General features: G+C 46.2%; 1 protein-coding gene across 2 annotated transcripts in view; it reads right to left on the minus strand.

Annotated features, from left to right (window-relative positions):
• The window catches only part of LOC149872572 (protein FAM228B-like), a 41,123-nt gene that overhangs the window by 25,568 nt on the left and 2,640 nt on the right, over positions 1–12,915 (minus strand). For both annotated transcript variants that reach the window (XM_090031405.1, XM_090031400.1), the window contains exons 3-6: positions 11,887–11,985; positions 8,925–9,005; positions 6,523–6,597; positions 4,643–4,840 (exon numbers count right to left, since the gene is read on the minus strand). In XM_090031405.1, coding sequence (XP_089887531.1) covers positions 4,643–4,840; positions 6,523–6,597; positions 8,925–9,005; positions 11,887–11,985 — 453 coding nt within the window. The remainder of the gene's footprint in view (positions 1–4,642; positions 4,841–6,522; positions 6,598–8,924; positions 9,006–11,886; positions 11,986–12,915) is intronic.

Genomic DNA, 12,915 nt, shown 5'->3' on the forward strand with positions numbered 1-12,915 from the left:
TAGTGAAAAGGAGGTGGATGGGTGGGTGTGAGCCAGAACACAAGGAGCTTTAGTGTATATGTGCACGTGGAAAAGGAGGGAGTGGCAGAGAAACTGGGAGTCTTGGGTAGTTGGACCAGCTTTCATGTCCAGGAGGCTTTTTGGTCCCTCTCAATCAAGACTCCTGAGTTTCTGCAATGCTAGAAAAACTAGACAGTAGCTCCCATTCCTGTCAAGATGCAGCCAACTTGCTGCTTTGCTACCGAGACAGGATTTTATAGCCAGGCTTTTGTCCAATGGATTTAAGTGGCCATCACTGCCCTCCAGCTTCCCATGCCTCCGGGCCCTGCTGCACCCAGCTTGCAACTTCTGCAGTACATGGAGCACAAAGGGACCTTCTTGTACAGGGGCCCTTTATTGCAGGACTTTACTGCCATTTCAGCCAGCTCTATACATATTTCTTTGCTGTGACCTGGAACTATGCAAGTTGGCCCCCGTAGGCACAGCTGTACTGCCCAAGCAGAAAGCCAGTCAGACAGCTGTGAACTAGAGGGTACAACCCCCTCCCATGCCCCTCCAACCCTGCACTGCCACAGCACACCCACACCGCTACACTGGAATCCATGTTAGGCTGGCAAGCATTTACCATGACGACTGAGAGCAGCCGAGACTCTGTACTCTCCTCCTCGGTGCACATAACCATTGTGCATTCAAAAGTGCAAGATCTTTAAAAAGTTTTCAGTGCACTTCTTTCAGCAAGCTCACGTTCTCCCCACAGCATGGGCACACAGTTTGAGGTACATACCTCGTACACAAAGTTGTCACCTCAGCACAATAAATGGCACGTAACATCAGGATCAAGCTCCATCATTACTGCTACAAAGTGATTACTGCTCATTTTTCAGTTTAGAGCAGTTATTCTCACCTTTTTTAGGCTTAAGGTACCCCTTGTCAGCTTTTAGTTTTCACAAGTTTTTTTGACCACGGAAAAACCAATATTTTTTGTTCAATATCTTCATTCATGATCTGGGAGGTGGGATGGAGTGCGCCCTCAGCAAGTTCACAGATGACACTAAGCTGGTGGGTGCAGATATGCTGGAGGGTAAGACTTGAACTCAGAGTGACTTAGACAAATTGGAGGATTGGGCCAAAAGAAATCTCATGAGGTTCAACAAGGACAAGTGCAGAGTCCTGCACTTAGGACAGAACAATCCCATACACCGGTACAGGCTGGGGCCTGACTGGCTGGGCAGCTGCTCTGCAAAAAAGGACCTGGGGGTTACAGTGGATGATAGGCTGCACGAGGGGACAATGTGCCCTTGCTGCCGAGAACGCTAACAGCATCCTGGGCTGTGTTAGTAGGAACGTTGCAAGCAGATTGAGGGAAGTGATTATTCCCCTCTATTCAGGACTGGTGAGACCACATCTGGAGCACTGTGTCCAGTTTTGGGCCCCACACTACAGAAAGGATGTGGACAAATTGGAGAGTCCAATAGTGTGTGCAGAGAGCAACAAAAATGGTTTGGGGACTGGGGCACATGACTTGTCAGGAAAGGCTGAGGGAATTGGGCTTATTTAGTCTGCAGAAAAGAAGACTGAGGGGGATTTCATGGCAGCCTTTAACTATGGGAAGAGTGGTTCCAAAGAGGATGGAGCTGCACTGTTCTCAGTGGGGGCAGATGACAGAACAAGGAGAAATGGTCTCAAGTTGCAGCAAGGGAGGTTTAGGTAGATAGTAGGAAAAATTATCTTCCTAGGAGGGTGGTGAAGCACTGGAACAGGTTACCTGGAGGTGATGGAAGCTCCATCCTTGGAGGTTTTTAAGACCCAGCTCAACAAAGCCCTGTCTGGGATGATCTAGCTGGGGCTGGTCCTGCTTTGAGCCAGGCGTTGGACTAGATGTCTCCTGAGATTTCTTCCAACCCTCATTTTCTATTATTCTAATTGCAAAGAACTCAGACAGACCGTAGCAGATCAGAATGTATTTAATACTAAGGATTCCTGTTCGCAGTCTCTGGGTTTATTTCCTGAATCACATTTACCCCCTTAACAGTGCTAATATTGCATGGCATGCTGCAACAACCTTGAAAGGATCTCAAGACACTGCAGGGTGCCATAGCCCCTGACTTGAAAAAAAGATCATTAAATGGTTTATAGCCATCCTTAACCTTGCCTTTTTATTACTATTAAATGTTTATCTTACAGCTGTGTACTGGGGCCTCATCACTCAGTCCTCTACACACACTAAGACATGGTCTCTTCCCTTAGAAATTTGTCATGGCTACAAGCACTTCCAGGCTTAATTGGGTTCAAAGACTGCATGTTACCTTTAGCGCACTGCTGCACAATGATTGCAGTGGCCCCGAGAGAAGCAGTGTTGTTGCAAAGTACAGCACAGCTCACTTAGGTGAAGTTTCCCCTGCCCCTCACAGACCCAGCAGTTTGGTCAGAAGTTGAAGCGACAGCCGCTACCATGGAGGTGGTAAGGCATGAGAAGACTGAGCACCTGACACCGGCCTTTTGCAGTTGGGCAGACCCTTGCCTTCAACTGACTGTGGCCATGAGCAAGCGGAAAGCAGAGCCACTGACATCTTCAGATCCTGACTGACCTTATCAACACTTCTCTGTTGCCCCTGACCTGGTTGTGGGATGGGAGAAGGGTAGGAGGTGAGGAAACAAGTCAAGAAAAGGCAGAATAGAGAAAAACAGGAAAGAGAACGATTGGAGAAGACTGTTAGGACAACAGAGGAAGCAGAGGGGGAAATGGCAGCAGACACAGATGGGAGTCTGAAGAACAAAGACTTGAGAAGAGAAGGGGCAGAGATGTAGGAGCAGAGAAAGACCAAGGTGGCTGAACGTGGAAGGAGATGGAGGGAAGGAAATAGAAGAGGAGAGGAAGAATGGATGAAGGTGAAAGAGAAGGAAAGTGGAGGAGGAAAGCAAGCAAAGGGATGATAAGTGGTGGAAGAGGGAGAGGAGGGAGTGGAAGGGGCTAAGGAGACTGGAAGGGGGGGAGAATGGAGGAAGACCAACAGATAGAGAGGAGGGATCTGTTAATGACTGAGGGATAGTGAGGTATACCAGCACAGACCAGAGAAGGGGAATGAGAAGCCTAATGGCAAGAACAGAAGAGGGAGAAGAGGAAAGAAAGTTTTACAGTGAGCCACTGCTAAGAATTTTACCTGAAAGTCTCAGCCCTTCATGGTGGGCACGTCTACATGAGATGCTTTACCACGCAGTTGCCTAATTGACTGCACGGTAAAGCGTCACCATCTGCACATGCTGATGCTTACTGTGCAGTCAATTAGTCCACTGTGGGGTTAATGCAAATGCAGGTAGCAAATTACCTGCACGGTAGCGACTGTGCAGGTGCCCATGTACAGGAGGTCGGCCAACCGGGAGCAGGTTTGTTCCCAGTCAGCCTGGGCAGAAGGGGGCAGGAGAACAAGCCCCTCCCCCTGGAGCTCTCTGGTGGGCTCCAAGTTCAGAGCCTGTGCCAGAACAATGTCCCCTGCCCTGGCAGCAGGTAGCTCCTGGCCCCAACTCCACAATCAGAGCAGGGGCTAGGAGACTGCTCCCTGCTCCTGGGAGCTGTCTGCTGCTAGGGTGGGCTCTGAATGCGAAGCCCAGCCAGGACAATGTCCCCCTACCCAGCAGCAGGCAATTCCTCGCCCTGGCTCCGCCAATCAGCATGGGAACCAGCTCCCTCTCCACCCGTGCCCTCCCCTGTCCCAGCACTGGAGAGCTCCGGGAGCTGAGCAGTGCCAGGACGGGGGAGCTACAAGTGAGGCAGCTACCAGTGAGCCCCTGGCTGTGCAAGGAATCCCTGCCAAGCCGGGGGTGGCTGTGGGCTCACTGCTACCTACCTGGTGGGACAGCTCCTGGCCGCCCCCAGCTGACTTGCCCCTAGCTTTCTCACCAGTGGGTCAGGGTATGGGGCTGGGACCTGCCCTTCCCCCACAGCTGTTTCCCAGCCCTGTGCCCCACCTCATCAGGCAATGGGGGCAGGGGGCTGGGAAGAGTCCACTGACCCTGTAGGTATTTCAGAGCAGGGGCTTATGCTTGATCTCCCTTTCCAGACATAGGTTTGGCGCCAGGGCAGGATTCACAACTCAAGTTCCAGAGTAGATAGAAATACTACCATAACCAGAGACACAGGCCTCTCTCTAGCCGGGTCAGCCAAGTGCCTAAATCCCACCCTTTTCCAAGCATTTCACTCTTGGCCAGCTCAAGCAGGTCCAAGAGTGGTTTCTGAAGATCTTTTTTCTAAGTGCCTGTCCTTGTGCAGGGGCTGAATAAGTGTACAGTACTAATTTAACACAAGGCTTTCATGAACACATTGCACAGCCCCCTGAAGTAAAACCCAATGTTTTCTTACTGAGCAAATCCAACATAGAACCATTTCAGACTCAGCTAATATATTGGTCAATACAATTGTTCATATATACCTAATGTAATACATCACAACACACTTTTGTTTAATACACACTTATTTATGCCACTAGGAAGAACAAAAGGCAAAAGTTACAAACCAGGCTAATGCTGATCCCCAGGCTATTCCGCACCACATAAATAAAGAGTTAAAATAACAAGGTCACTGAGTCTGTCAGCAACTCCCGATGATTAAAAACTTTCTGCTGATAAAATTATTCCTTGTTGGTACCTTCTTATTACAGTAGTTTAAATAGAGAGCCAGCTGATTTCGTTTCCTTTCCTCTATTTCTTCACTTGACTGGCTGTCAACTTTGTCTTCAATTTTATGCAGCAGTGGCTCTGAAACACGTTCAAGCCATTTCTTGTATTGGATCTCTTGCTTCCTCAGATTTAAAAAGTCATTGTGATTCAAGTACTTGTCCACCTCCTAAGTGACAGATGGAAAATATTGATGTAAGTAGATAGATCTCTGAAGACAGATACTTACAAGGTTATTAGAGTTTTCTATAAAAAGCAGTTCAAGAGCATAAGCCATGACCACTGAAACTCCCTCATTCCATCCCACCTGAACAAAAGGATTCAACAGAATGAAAGGACAAAATGGGCAAGTGATCAAACAGGAAGACCTACTATGAGTGATGGCCTTTAACTAGTTATAAAGATGCTCCCCTCAGGGGCCTAAGAGTGGTGGCCTACCAGGAGGAACAGAGTATGTTGCCAAATGGGTCATGAATTACTAGCAAATACAGCATGGAGCTCCCCACTACTAATCAGAAAACACATTTTAGTTTCTCTCTCAGTAGAATATGGCACGTGGTGCATGGGGACGGCAAGGCAATGAGGGGTATGAGACTACATTAAAATCAATTAAGGGATTCCCTTGATTAATGAAGGACCTTGTGGGAAAGGCAGTAAAATATGGGAGCAAATAAACAGAGAGGGTAGATGGGAGAGAGAGAGAGAGAGAGATGAATAGGAATTTGGCCAGGTAACGTGCCTGCTTTTTCTGTCTAATTAGAAAAGGAGAATTAAGGGAAGCTGTCTGAAGGGACAGGAGAATGACAGCCAACTCTTTTGTGAGCAGTAAACTAAAGAGGCCTGCATCTGTGCATGCATGTTGAAGGCAGGCTGTTAAACCTGAGTTAACCCACAGATTCTGGCATGCCTTCAGAAGACAGGCAACAGAAAGTACTGTATTTCCTCATGCTACACCCCTCCAAATAAAACATGCACCTTGTTTTTGGAAGGCAGGACATAGAAAAAAAAGATTTTCCAGAGTCCTTGCTGACTATGTGACAGAGCAAGTCCTCCTGGAAACTGAGTGTCCTGAAAGTGTGGTACATGAGGAGAGAGTCTAGGTAAGGACCTTCCTGCTGTGGCAGGACAGTAACAACAGTAGGCCCCAAACCCTTGCAAGACTGTTACTTCTTTACTGTTAAATAGTTCTTCCTATAAGTTCTGTTAATCATAAAGTGCTGCTTCCACATTACAAGCTGACACTGCAGACTGCATGCAGCAGCTCACTCACTCTCAGCCAGCTCAGTGGCTCTTTAGCCAAATCTAGTCTCTCACCAGTGGTTGTGAGAGAATTAACATTGGACTCTCCCCTGCTGTTTGTAGCCCTAGGGAGAAGTGGCTGCATCTTGGTGACATGTCACAGTGTCTGCTGGCTCTATTCCACACTGCTTCTAGTTCAATTAAGGAAAAAAAAAATCAGCTTCCCCACTTAAAGCACACTTCTCAATTTTAATACCGTATCATTCAAACTTTTGGCACTGTGGGCCAGATGAGTGGCACAGGGCCAGTCCACAAGATGGATCAGACCCGATGGGCCCTCATCGCTGCCCAATGGGCCCCAGACTCCCCCAATGCTCTGTGCACATAATCTAGTGCACAGAGCCACGCCTGGATCTGGCCCACAGGCCAGGAGTTGAACACTCCTGCCCTAGTATATATTCAAGCACAATTAAGCCCAGAAGTCACACACGTTTAGGGAACTGACATTTTACCATCAGCTAGTGATGGATAATGAACTTCTGACACCCTCAGGTCTTCTTCCCATGTAATCATCAGGATGTGCAGCAAATGGAAAACATGTGCATTTCTTACCTTCACAAAATAATCTTCTTCATCCAAGATGGTCTTGGCAGAATCAATAACGCCTTTGCTTTCACTAGATACCGCCTAAAAAATATCAACACAATACCAGACAAAACTGTGAAGTACAAATATTGAATCAAAACAGCAATTAGAATGGCCTCCAAGTTCAAAATCCACAGTAAACAACGGGCAGGTCTACACTGCAATCAAAGCCACAGCTATCACGGATGAGTACACCCATGTTTGTTTTAATATAGGTAGCCGGGATATAAATAGCAGTGCAAGTACAGCAGCAAAGGCTTTTGTGTGTGCTGCACAAGCTTGCTGGGAGCTCCACTGACACTTGAGTTACATACATCACACAGTAAAGTTAAAAGAGTGGTAATTCTCAAACTGAGCTGAGGTTCTCAATCCATCTTGGAGTTCCTGGGGCCTAATCCCCTACACTGCTGCAGCAAGTACCCTTCTTAGCAGCATCAACACGAAGCCAAGGAATGAATGGGTAATCTCTCATAGACCAAGACGTGGGCTCAATGAGGGTCTTTCTGACACTGTTCCACCAGCTCTGGCAGATAAACCAGGTATTTGTTCCTAGGGAGTCAGTTTGGTGCCTTTTACAAGTTAAATTTTAAAACGCTAAACAATTCTGAACATTATAGAAAAAAATCAACAACAAACTTTAAAATTCTACAATAAATATTTATACTGTTCAGCGCCAGACCCATAACGCAAAAGAGACACAGGGACCATAACTGCAGTAAGAAGGGAAGGCCAGGCCTACATTTGACAAGATGCCCCACTGGCTAAGCTAATTTAAAGTCAGTTTAGTTCATGGGTGCAAACTGCCAGCGTAGATAAGGTTCTTTGGGTGAATCTGATCTTTTATTAAACCAACTTAAATAATTGGAAAAAAAATTTAGCGTGTTTTCAGGTTTAAAAACCCTTCATCAGGCTGTGGAAGTCTCTGCCGTTGGTGTGTCTTTTTGGATGGAATGAAAGTAAAGAAGCCAGAGGCTGGGCTGGTATACATGCAAGACAGGCAGTCAGTGAAGATGTAAATTGAGGTGTCAGCAGGTGAGAGACAGGCTGGGTGGGGGTGGAGAGAAAAGGGGGATGAATGTAGCAGTTAAATAGTGGAGGTACCTGGAGAGTCAGATGTCAGGCAGGATATAATGTGTCATAAATCCAATGTCTCTATTTAGTCCATGATCTTTTGTATCCAGGAGGTTGATGAAGTGGAGTTCATAGGCTCATATCTGAGAAGTGTTTTGTAAGTTCCCATTGAGGATTAGAGCTGAGGGACTGGAGAGAGTGTGGTTTCCTTGTGAGCAATGTGCCCCCACAACTGGGTGTTCTTGTCTTTGATACATTTCCGGTGTGCATTCATTCTGGTGCGCAGCTGTTGTTTGGTCTCTCCTGCGTATTTTCCATTAGGGCATTTCGTGCATTGGATGAGATGTATTACATTTCTGGAGGTGCAGCTGTAAGATGCAGGGATGCTGATGGCTCTGTTGTGGGATGTAGTCATTGTGGGGGGGGGTGGAGATATGTTGGTAGGTTTTGCATTTTTTGTCATGGCACGGTCTGGATCCTTTTTTTTTTAAACCAGAAAGCTTCCTAAAATTTGTTTTCCAACTATTTAAGTTGGTCTAATAAAAGATGTCAGATTCACCCAAAGAACCCTGTCTACCTATGTCCTTAGACCAACACAGCTATAACCTCCACCCCTGTAACTGCCAGTGTAGACATGCTGAAACTAGTTTAAACATTGCTTTTACTAGCTTAATTTAAGTTTGTCATCAGTCCACATAAACTAAGCCAACAAAAATAAAGTTTAAACTAGTTTTAGTTCCTATGCAAGATGTTCCCAACAGCCAGAATGGCATCTTCTTGCAAGAGTCTGTACAGTAGCAGCAGCAGCCCCATCACATTATTGGAGTAGTGGCCAGCAGCATGGACACCCTGCCACTGCTGTAGCAGCAACAGCAGTAATCAGCAGTGGGAAGATGGCACCACAACAGCAGCAACCAGGAACATTGAGTCTCTGGGGCAGGTAAGATTGCCCCCACCAGAGCACACTAGCAGGGTTTTCCCTGAGGGGCAAAACTTACTAGTTATTATTCTGCAGACAGATTATTTTTAAGATCTTATCTAAAATACTCAAAATGCAGAGAACTGCCCCACTGGGGCTTGAAACCCCAGCTGCAAGGAAGTTTGACATTTCAAACAGATGCTCACAGTCTTACTTACCTTTCCACTTCTCATTTTATATCTTTTTCTTCCCCTTCCCAAAGGTGCAGAGCAGTTTATGGTTTTTTTGTACACTGTATTTTGGAGTATAGTGATTAAAAAAAAAAAAACAAGCGAAAAAAACAACAACCCCAAAATGGCCAAATGCATTTTTGTCTTACCTGCGCAAGAGAAACATGTTTCTGTGTTAGCCAATCTCTGGTAGCTTTCTTCTTTCTAGAATCCAGAGATGAGTAGGCCTTCTGCAAAGTTTAACAGAATGAAAATCATCTTTCACAAAATCCCATTGTTCTTCCCTCCATCCAGTTACCAAAAATCAAATTCCACTAGAAACCACACACACACACTTCTTTTCTTACCTCTGCCTTACCAAAACATTATTTCAGTCATGGCTGAAACCTCATAGCAGGGAATCCTGACCACATGGTTGAATCAAGAACAGTGCTGTTCAGGCAAAAGCTATGGTCTGAACCTTCCTGCTGCTGTTTCAACAGCTGTTGACCGCTCTGCCAAAAGCTCCTGCCAATTCACGGGTGGTTGTGAGGGTTATAACTACTTTCAACACTGAACTGTATACTCTGCCTCTCCCTTCCTGGCTGGGATAGGAGGACTGTCTGAGCAGCCATTACAACACAAAAAGTTACCTTTCCCACTGAAGACATGCACCCCAATTTTGGAGGGCTAATTTTTAGGGAAAAGGTGACTATGCTAAGTAAGTAAAGATGGTAGTATTACAGTACAATGAAGCACCAGCTTAGCCCTGCTAAAGAGGTATTTTAGTGCAGGAGGTAAAGAATACCTCATTCAGCTGAAACAGGGGCAAACTCAGTTGCACAGAACTTTAATTGGTGTTTGGCAGAGCACCAGGTTGACACCCCATTCTTAAAGAAATGATCATGAGATCTTTACTGGCCTTATGCCTTACCCTGGACAGGGGAGGGAGTATATTTCCTGCCTCAAGTATATGCACTGCAGTGGTACACTGCCACATGGGAAATGGATAGGAATGATAGCTTATTAATAAAGAAAATAGAAAGAGATAAGGCTGTTAGGAAATCAACTGCTGTAGGTACTAGCCTTTCTCTCTAATACTAAGAAAAATGAGAGTCTCAAGCTGCACACTTTTGAAGACTGTAACTTTAGAGACACTGGATGCAATGCAGCCTTCTTTCTCTGGTGACTCCAAATGGAGTTGAGGGGAGGGACAAGCTGCAATCAGATCTGGACAGGTTATAGAGGTGGGTGGATGAGAATAGGATGGGATTCAACACTGACAAGTGCAAGGTGCTGCACCTGGGGAGGAACAACCGGCACCATCCCTACAGGCTGGGGAACTCCCTTCTCGTCAGCACAGAGGCAGAAAAGGATCCTGGAGTCATTATTGACTCAAAGATGAACATGGACTGCCAGTGTGGGGATGCAGTCAGGAAGGCCAGCTGTACCTTGTCATGCATCCACAGATGCACCTCGAGCAGGTCCAAGGAGGTGATCCTCCTCCTCTATGCGGCACTGGTCAGGCGGCAGCTGGAGTACTGTGTCCAGTTCTGGGCGCCGCACTTCAGGAGGGATGCGGACAACATGGAGAGGGACCAGAGGAGGCCACTCGCATGATCGGGGGCAGCAGGGCAGGTCCTATAAGGATAGGCTACGGGATCTGAACCTGTTCAGCCTCCACAAGAGGAGGCTGAAAGGGGATCTGGTGGCCATCTATAAACTGGCCAAGGGGGACCAGCAGGCAATGGGAGAGTCCCTGTTCCCCTGAGCACTACCAGGAATAACAAGGAACAACGGCCATAAGCTGATAGAGAGCAGATTCAGACTAGACATCAGGAGGCGCTACTTCACAATCAGGGCGGCTAGGATCTGGAACCAACTTCCAAGGGAAGTGGTCCTTGCTCCTACCCTGGGGGTCTTTAAGAGGAGGCTAGAGAGACACCTTGCCGGAGTTGTCTGACCCCAGCGCTCTTTCCTGCCTGTGGCGGGGGGTCAGACTTGATGATCTGCTCAGGTCCCTTCTGACCCTACCAACTATGAAACTATGAGGGTGCTCAGCATTTTTGAAACTCAGGCAAATTAAGTAAGTATCAAAATATGGTACCTCATTCTCAGCAGCTACTTATTAATGTTCTGGCCTGGGGGTTACTATCCCAGTTAGTTCACGATGTCCATTCTCCCAAATACAGCACAAGATTAAACCACAGAGAACAGTTTGCATTATTTTGTCCCACTCACTTTAAGCTATCCAGGCTATGAAGCTTCCTTTTCATCGCTTGGGGAACACACTTGTCAGTCTCACAGATCTATCTACTACACAACATCTCTGAGTTTATGTTTAATCTTGGCTCAGTTTGATCCCTCCTGCAGCCTGCCTGCATCTCCCACAGCCAGAGAGCAAGCTGCCAGCAGGTGGCACAGCCCCTGAGCTGCAGAGGACCCCGATGCTACCCTCTGCAGCAGCAGCCCCCCAAACGCAAGCAATGCCACCCCCACTCCAGCCCCCCTACACCTGTCTTGCAACCCTTTATCCCCACCCCAGGACACTCCTGATCCCTGCTCCCAGCCTGGCACTAGGGGCCAGGCTGAGCCAGCCAGATGACCCCAAACCTGGCCTCTCAGCCAATCATGGGGGTGGGGGAAACATTATGACAATGGCAGCCCCCACCACAATCAGGCCACAATATTCACAAGCTGGGCCCATGATTTAAACTAAGGCCTATGTATAGCACTCCCATAAAAGGTCTAAACTCTGGAATTTCCTTCCGTGGGACCCAAACAGCCTGGATCTGCTGAGCACACTGTAGCGACAATGTCTCCTCCCTTTTCGAAAGAGGGGAAATGTAGAGCAGGGCAAGGTAGGATTTTCCCTTGTGTTTTTGTTGGCAATTGTTAGTTAGGGATGAGCAATGAAATTGAGGGAACTTTGCAATATGCTTCTTGTATATGTAAAGAACATTAAACACACTCACAACTATGAAAATGCCCCCTAATTTCTGTGTATAAATCTAGATAAAATGAAAAAAGTGAAGACAGATGGATGAGGAGGATAAAGAACACAAATGTCAGAAATGAAGCAAGATGCTGCCCTTGGGTATTTCCTCTACAAGAGAAAAATATCCTGTGTACCTGCAGGGGGGTCCATGGGTCCTGCCAAATATGTGAAGATTTTGTCCTGCTGAAAGTGCTTAGTTTTTGATCCTTCTCATACACAGATGATGGGATTTCCTGGGACAAAGTTAAAATAAGGAAAACATCTGACTAGTATGTCATCTTCACTGGCAAAAAAAAATAAATGACATCAATAAAAGGAAATCACTCTCCAATAAGAAACACATCAGAAAAAAACAGGGAAGATTTAGAAGTCAACAGATGGGGTTTTCCACAAGCTACTTAGTTTCACATAGGTAATAAATAACACTCCCCACCCCACACCAACCAATACTATCTGATGATTAAACATTAAAGTACTGTAGGACTTTTTTTGTGTGGGTCCCTTTAGACCAGTTTAAGTAACTGGACAACTAATCAACTAAGCTCTCTTCTTAGATATCGCAGGGGATTTCAACAAACAACTGACAAACAGGTACTAAAATGAAGCTCCAGCCCTGCCAAAGCCTCAGGTGACAAACCAAGCAATATCCAGTAACACATACTCTGAAGTGACACCCAACCATAGGTTTCAAGGTTAGAGCCTTAATTGCATATTTCCTAAGGTCTGGAACAGAAATTCCAAAAAAAAACTGATTTTTTTTTTTTTTAACCTAAATCAGTTAAGTCTGATATTACATTCGACCAGGTTTAACTTAAACCAGTTTTGGCCATTTTGAAAGCAGTTTCTGTGCACTGAACTTCTGTTTTGTTACAGGTTTAAACCAGTTGCTAATCACTTAAACTGGTTTATGTGTAACTTCTGTCTCTAGCCTAAGTGTGCATGTTTGTGCCCCCTATACAGAAAATGCAGCTACCCACCTACATGCACATAATGTTGCTGTTATTGTTCAGTGCATGAAGTTCAAGGGCAGGAACAACTGCTTGAACATAGACCTGGGACAGATAAGTGCAGACATACTGCTAAGAAGCGTCTTTGCAGTACAATTAAGCATCCTGTTTCTACTACCCTCATCCCATGGAGAGGTAGACAAGGCTCCTGTAAAT

The sequence above is a fragment of the Crocodylus siamensis genome, chromosome 1 (genome assembly GCF_052110815.1).
Source record: "Crocodylus siamensis isolate JL-2025a chromosome 1, ASM5211081v1, whole genome shotgun sequence".
In the NCBI taxonomy this organism is placed as follows: Eukaryota; Metazoa; Chordata; order Crocodylia; family Crocodylidae; genus Crocodylus; species Crocodylus siamensis.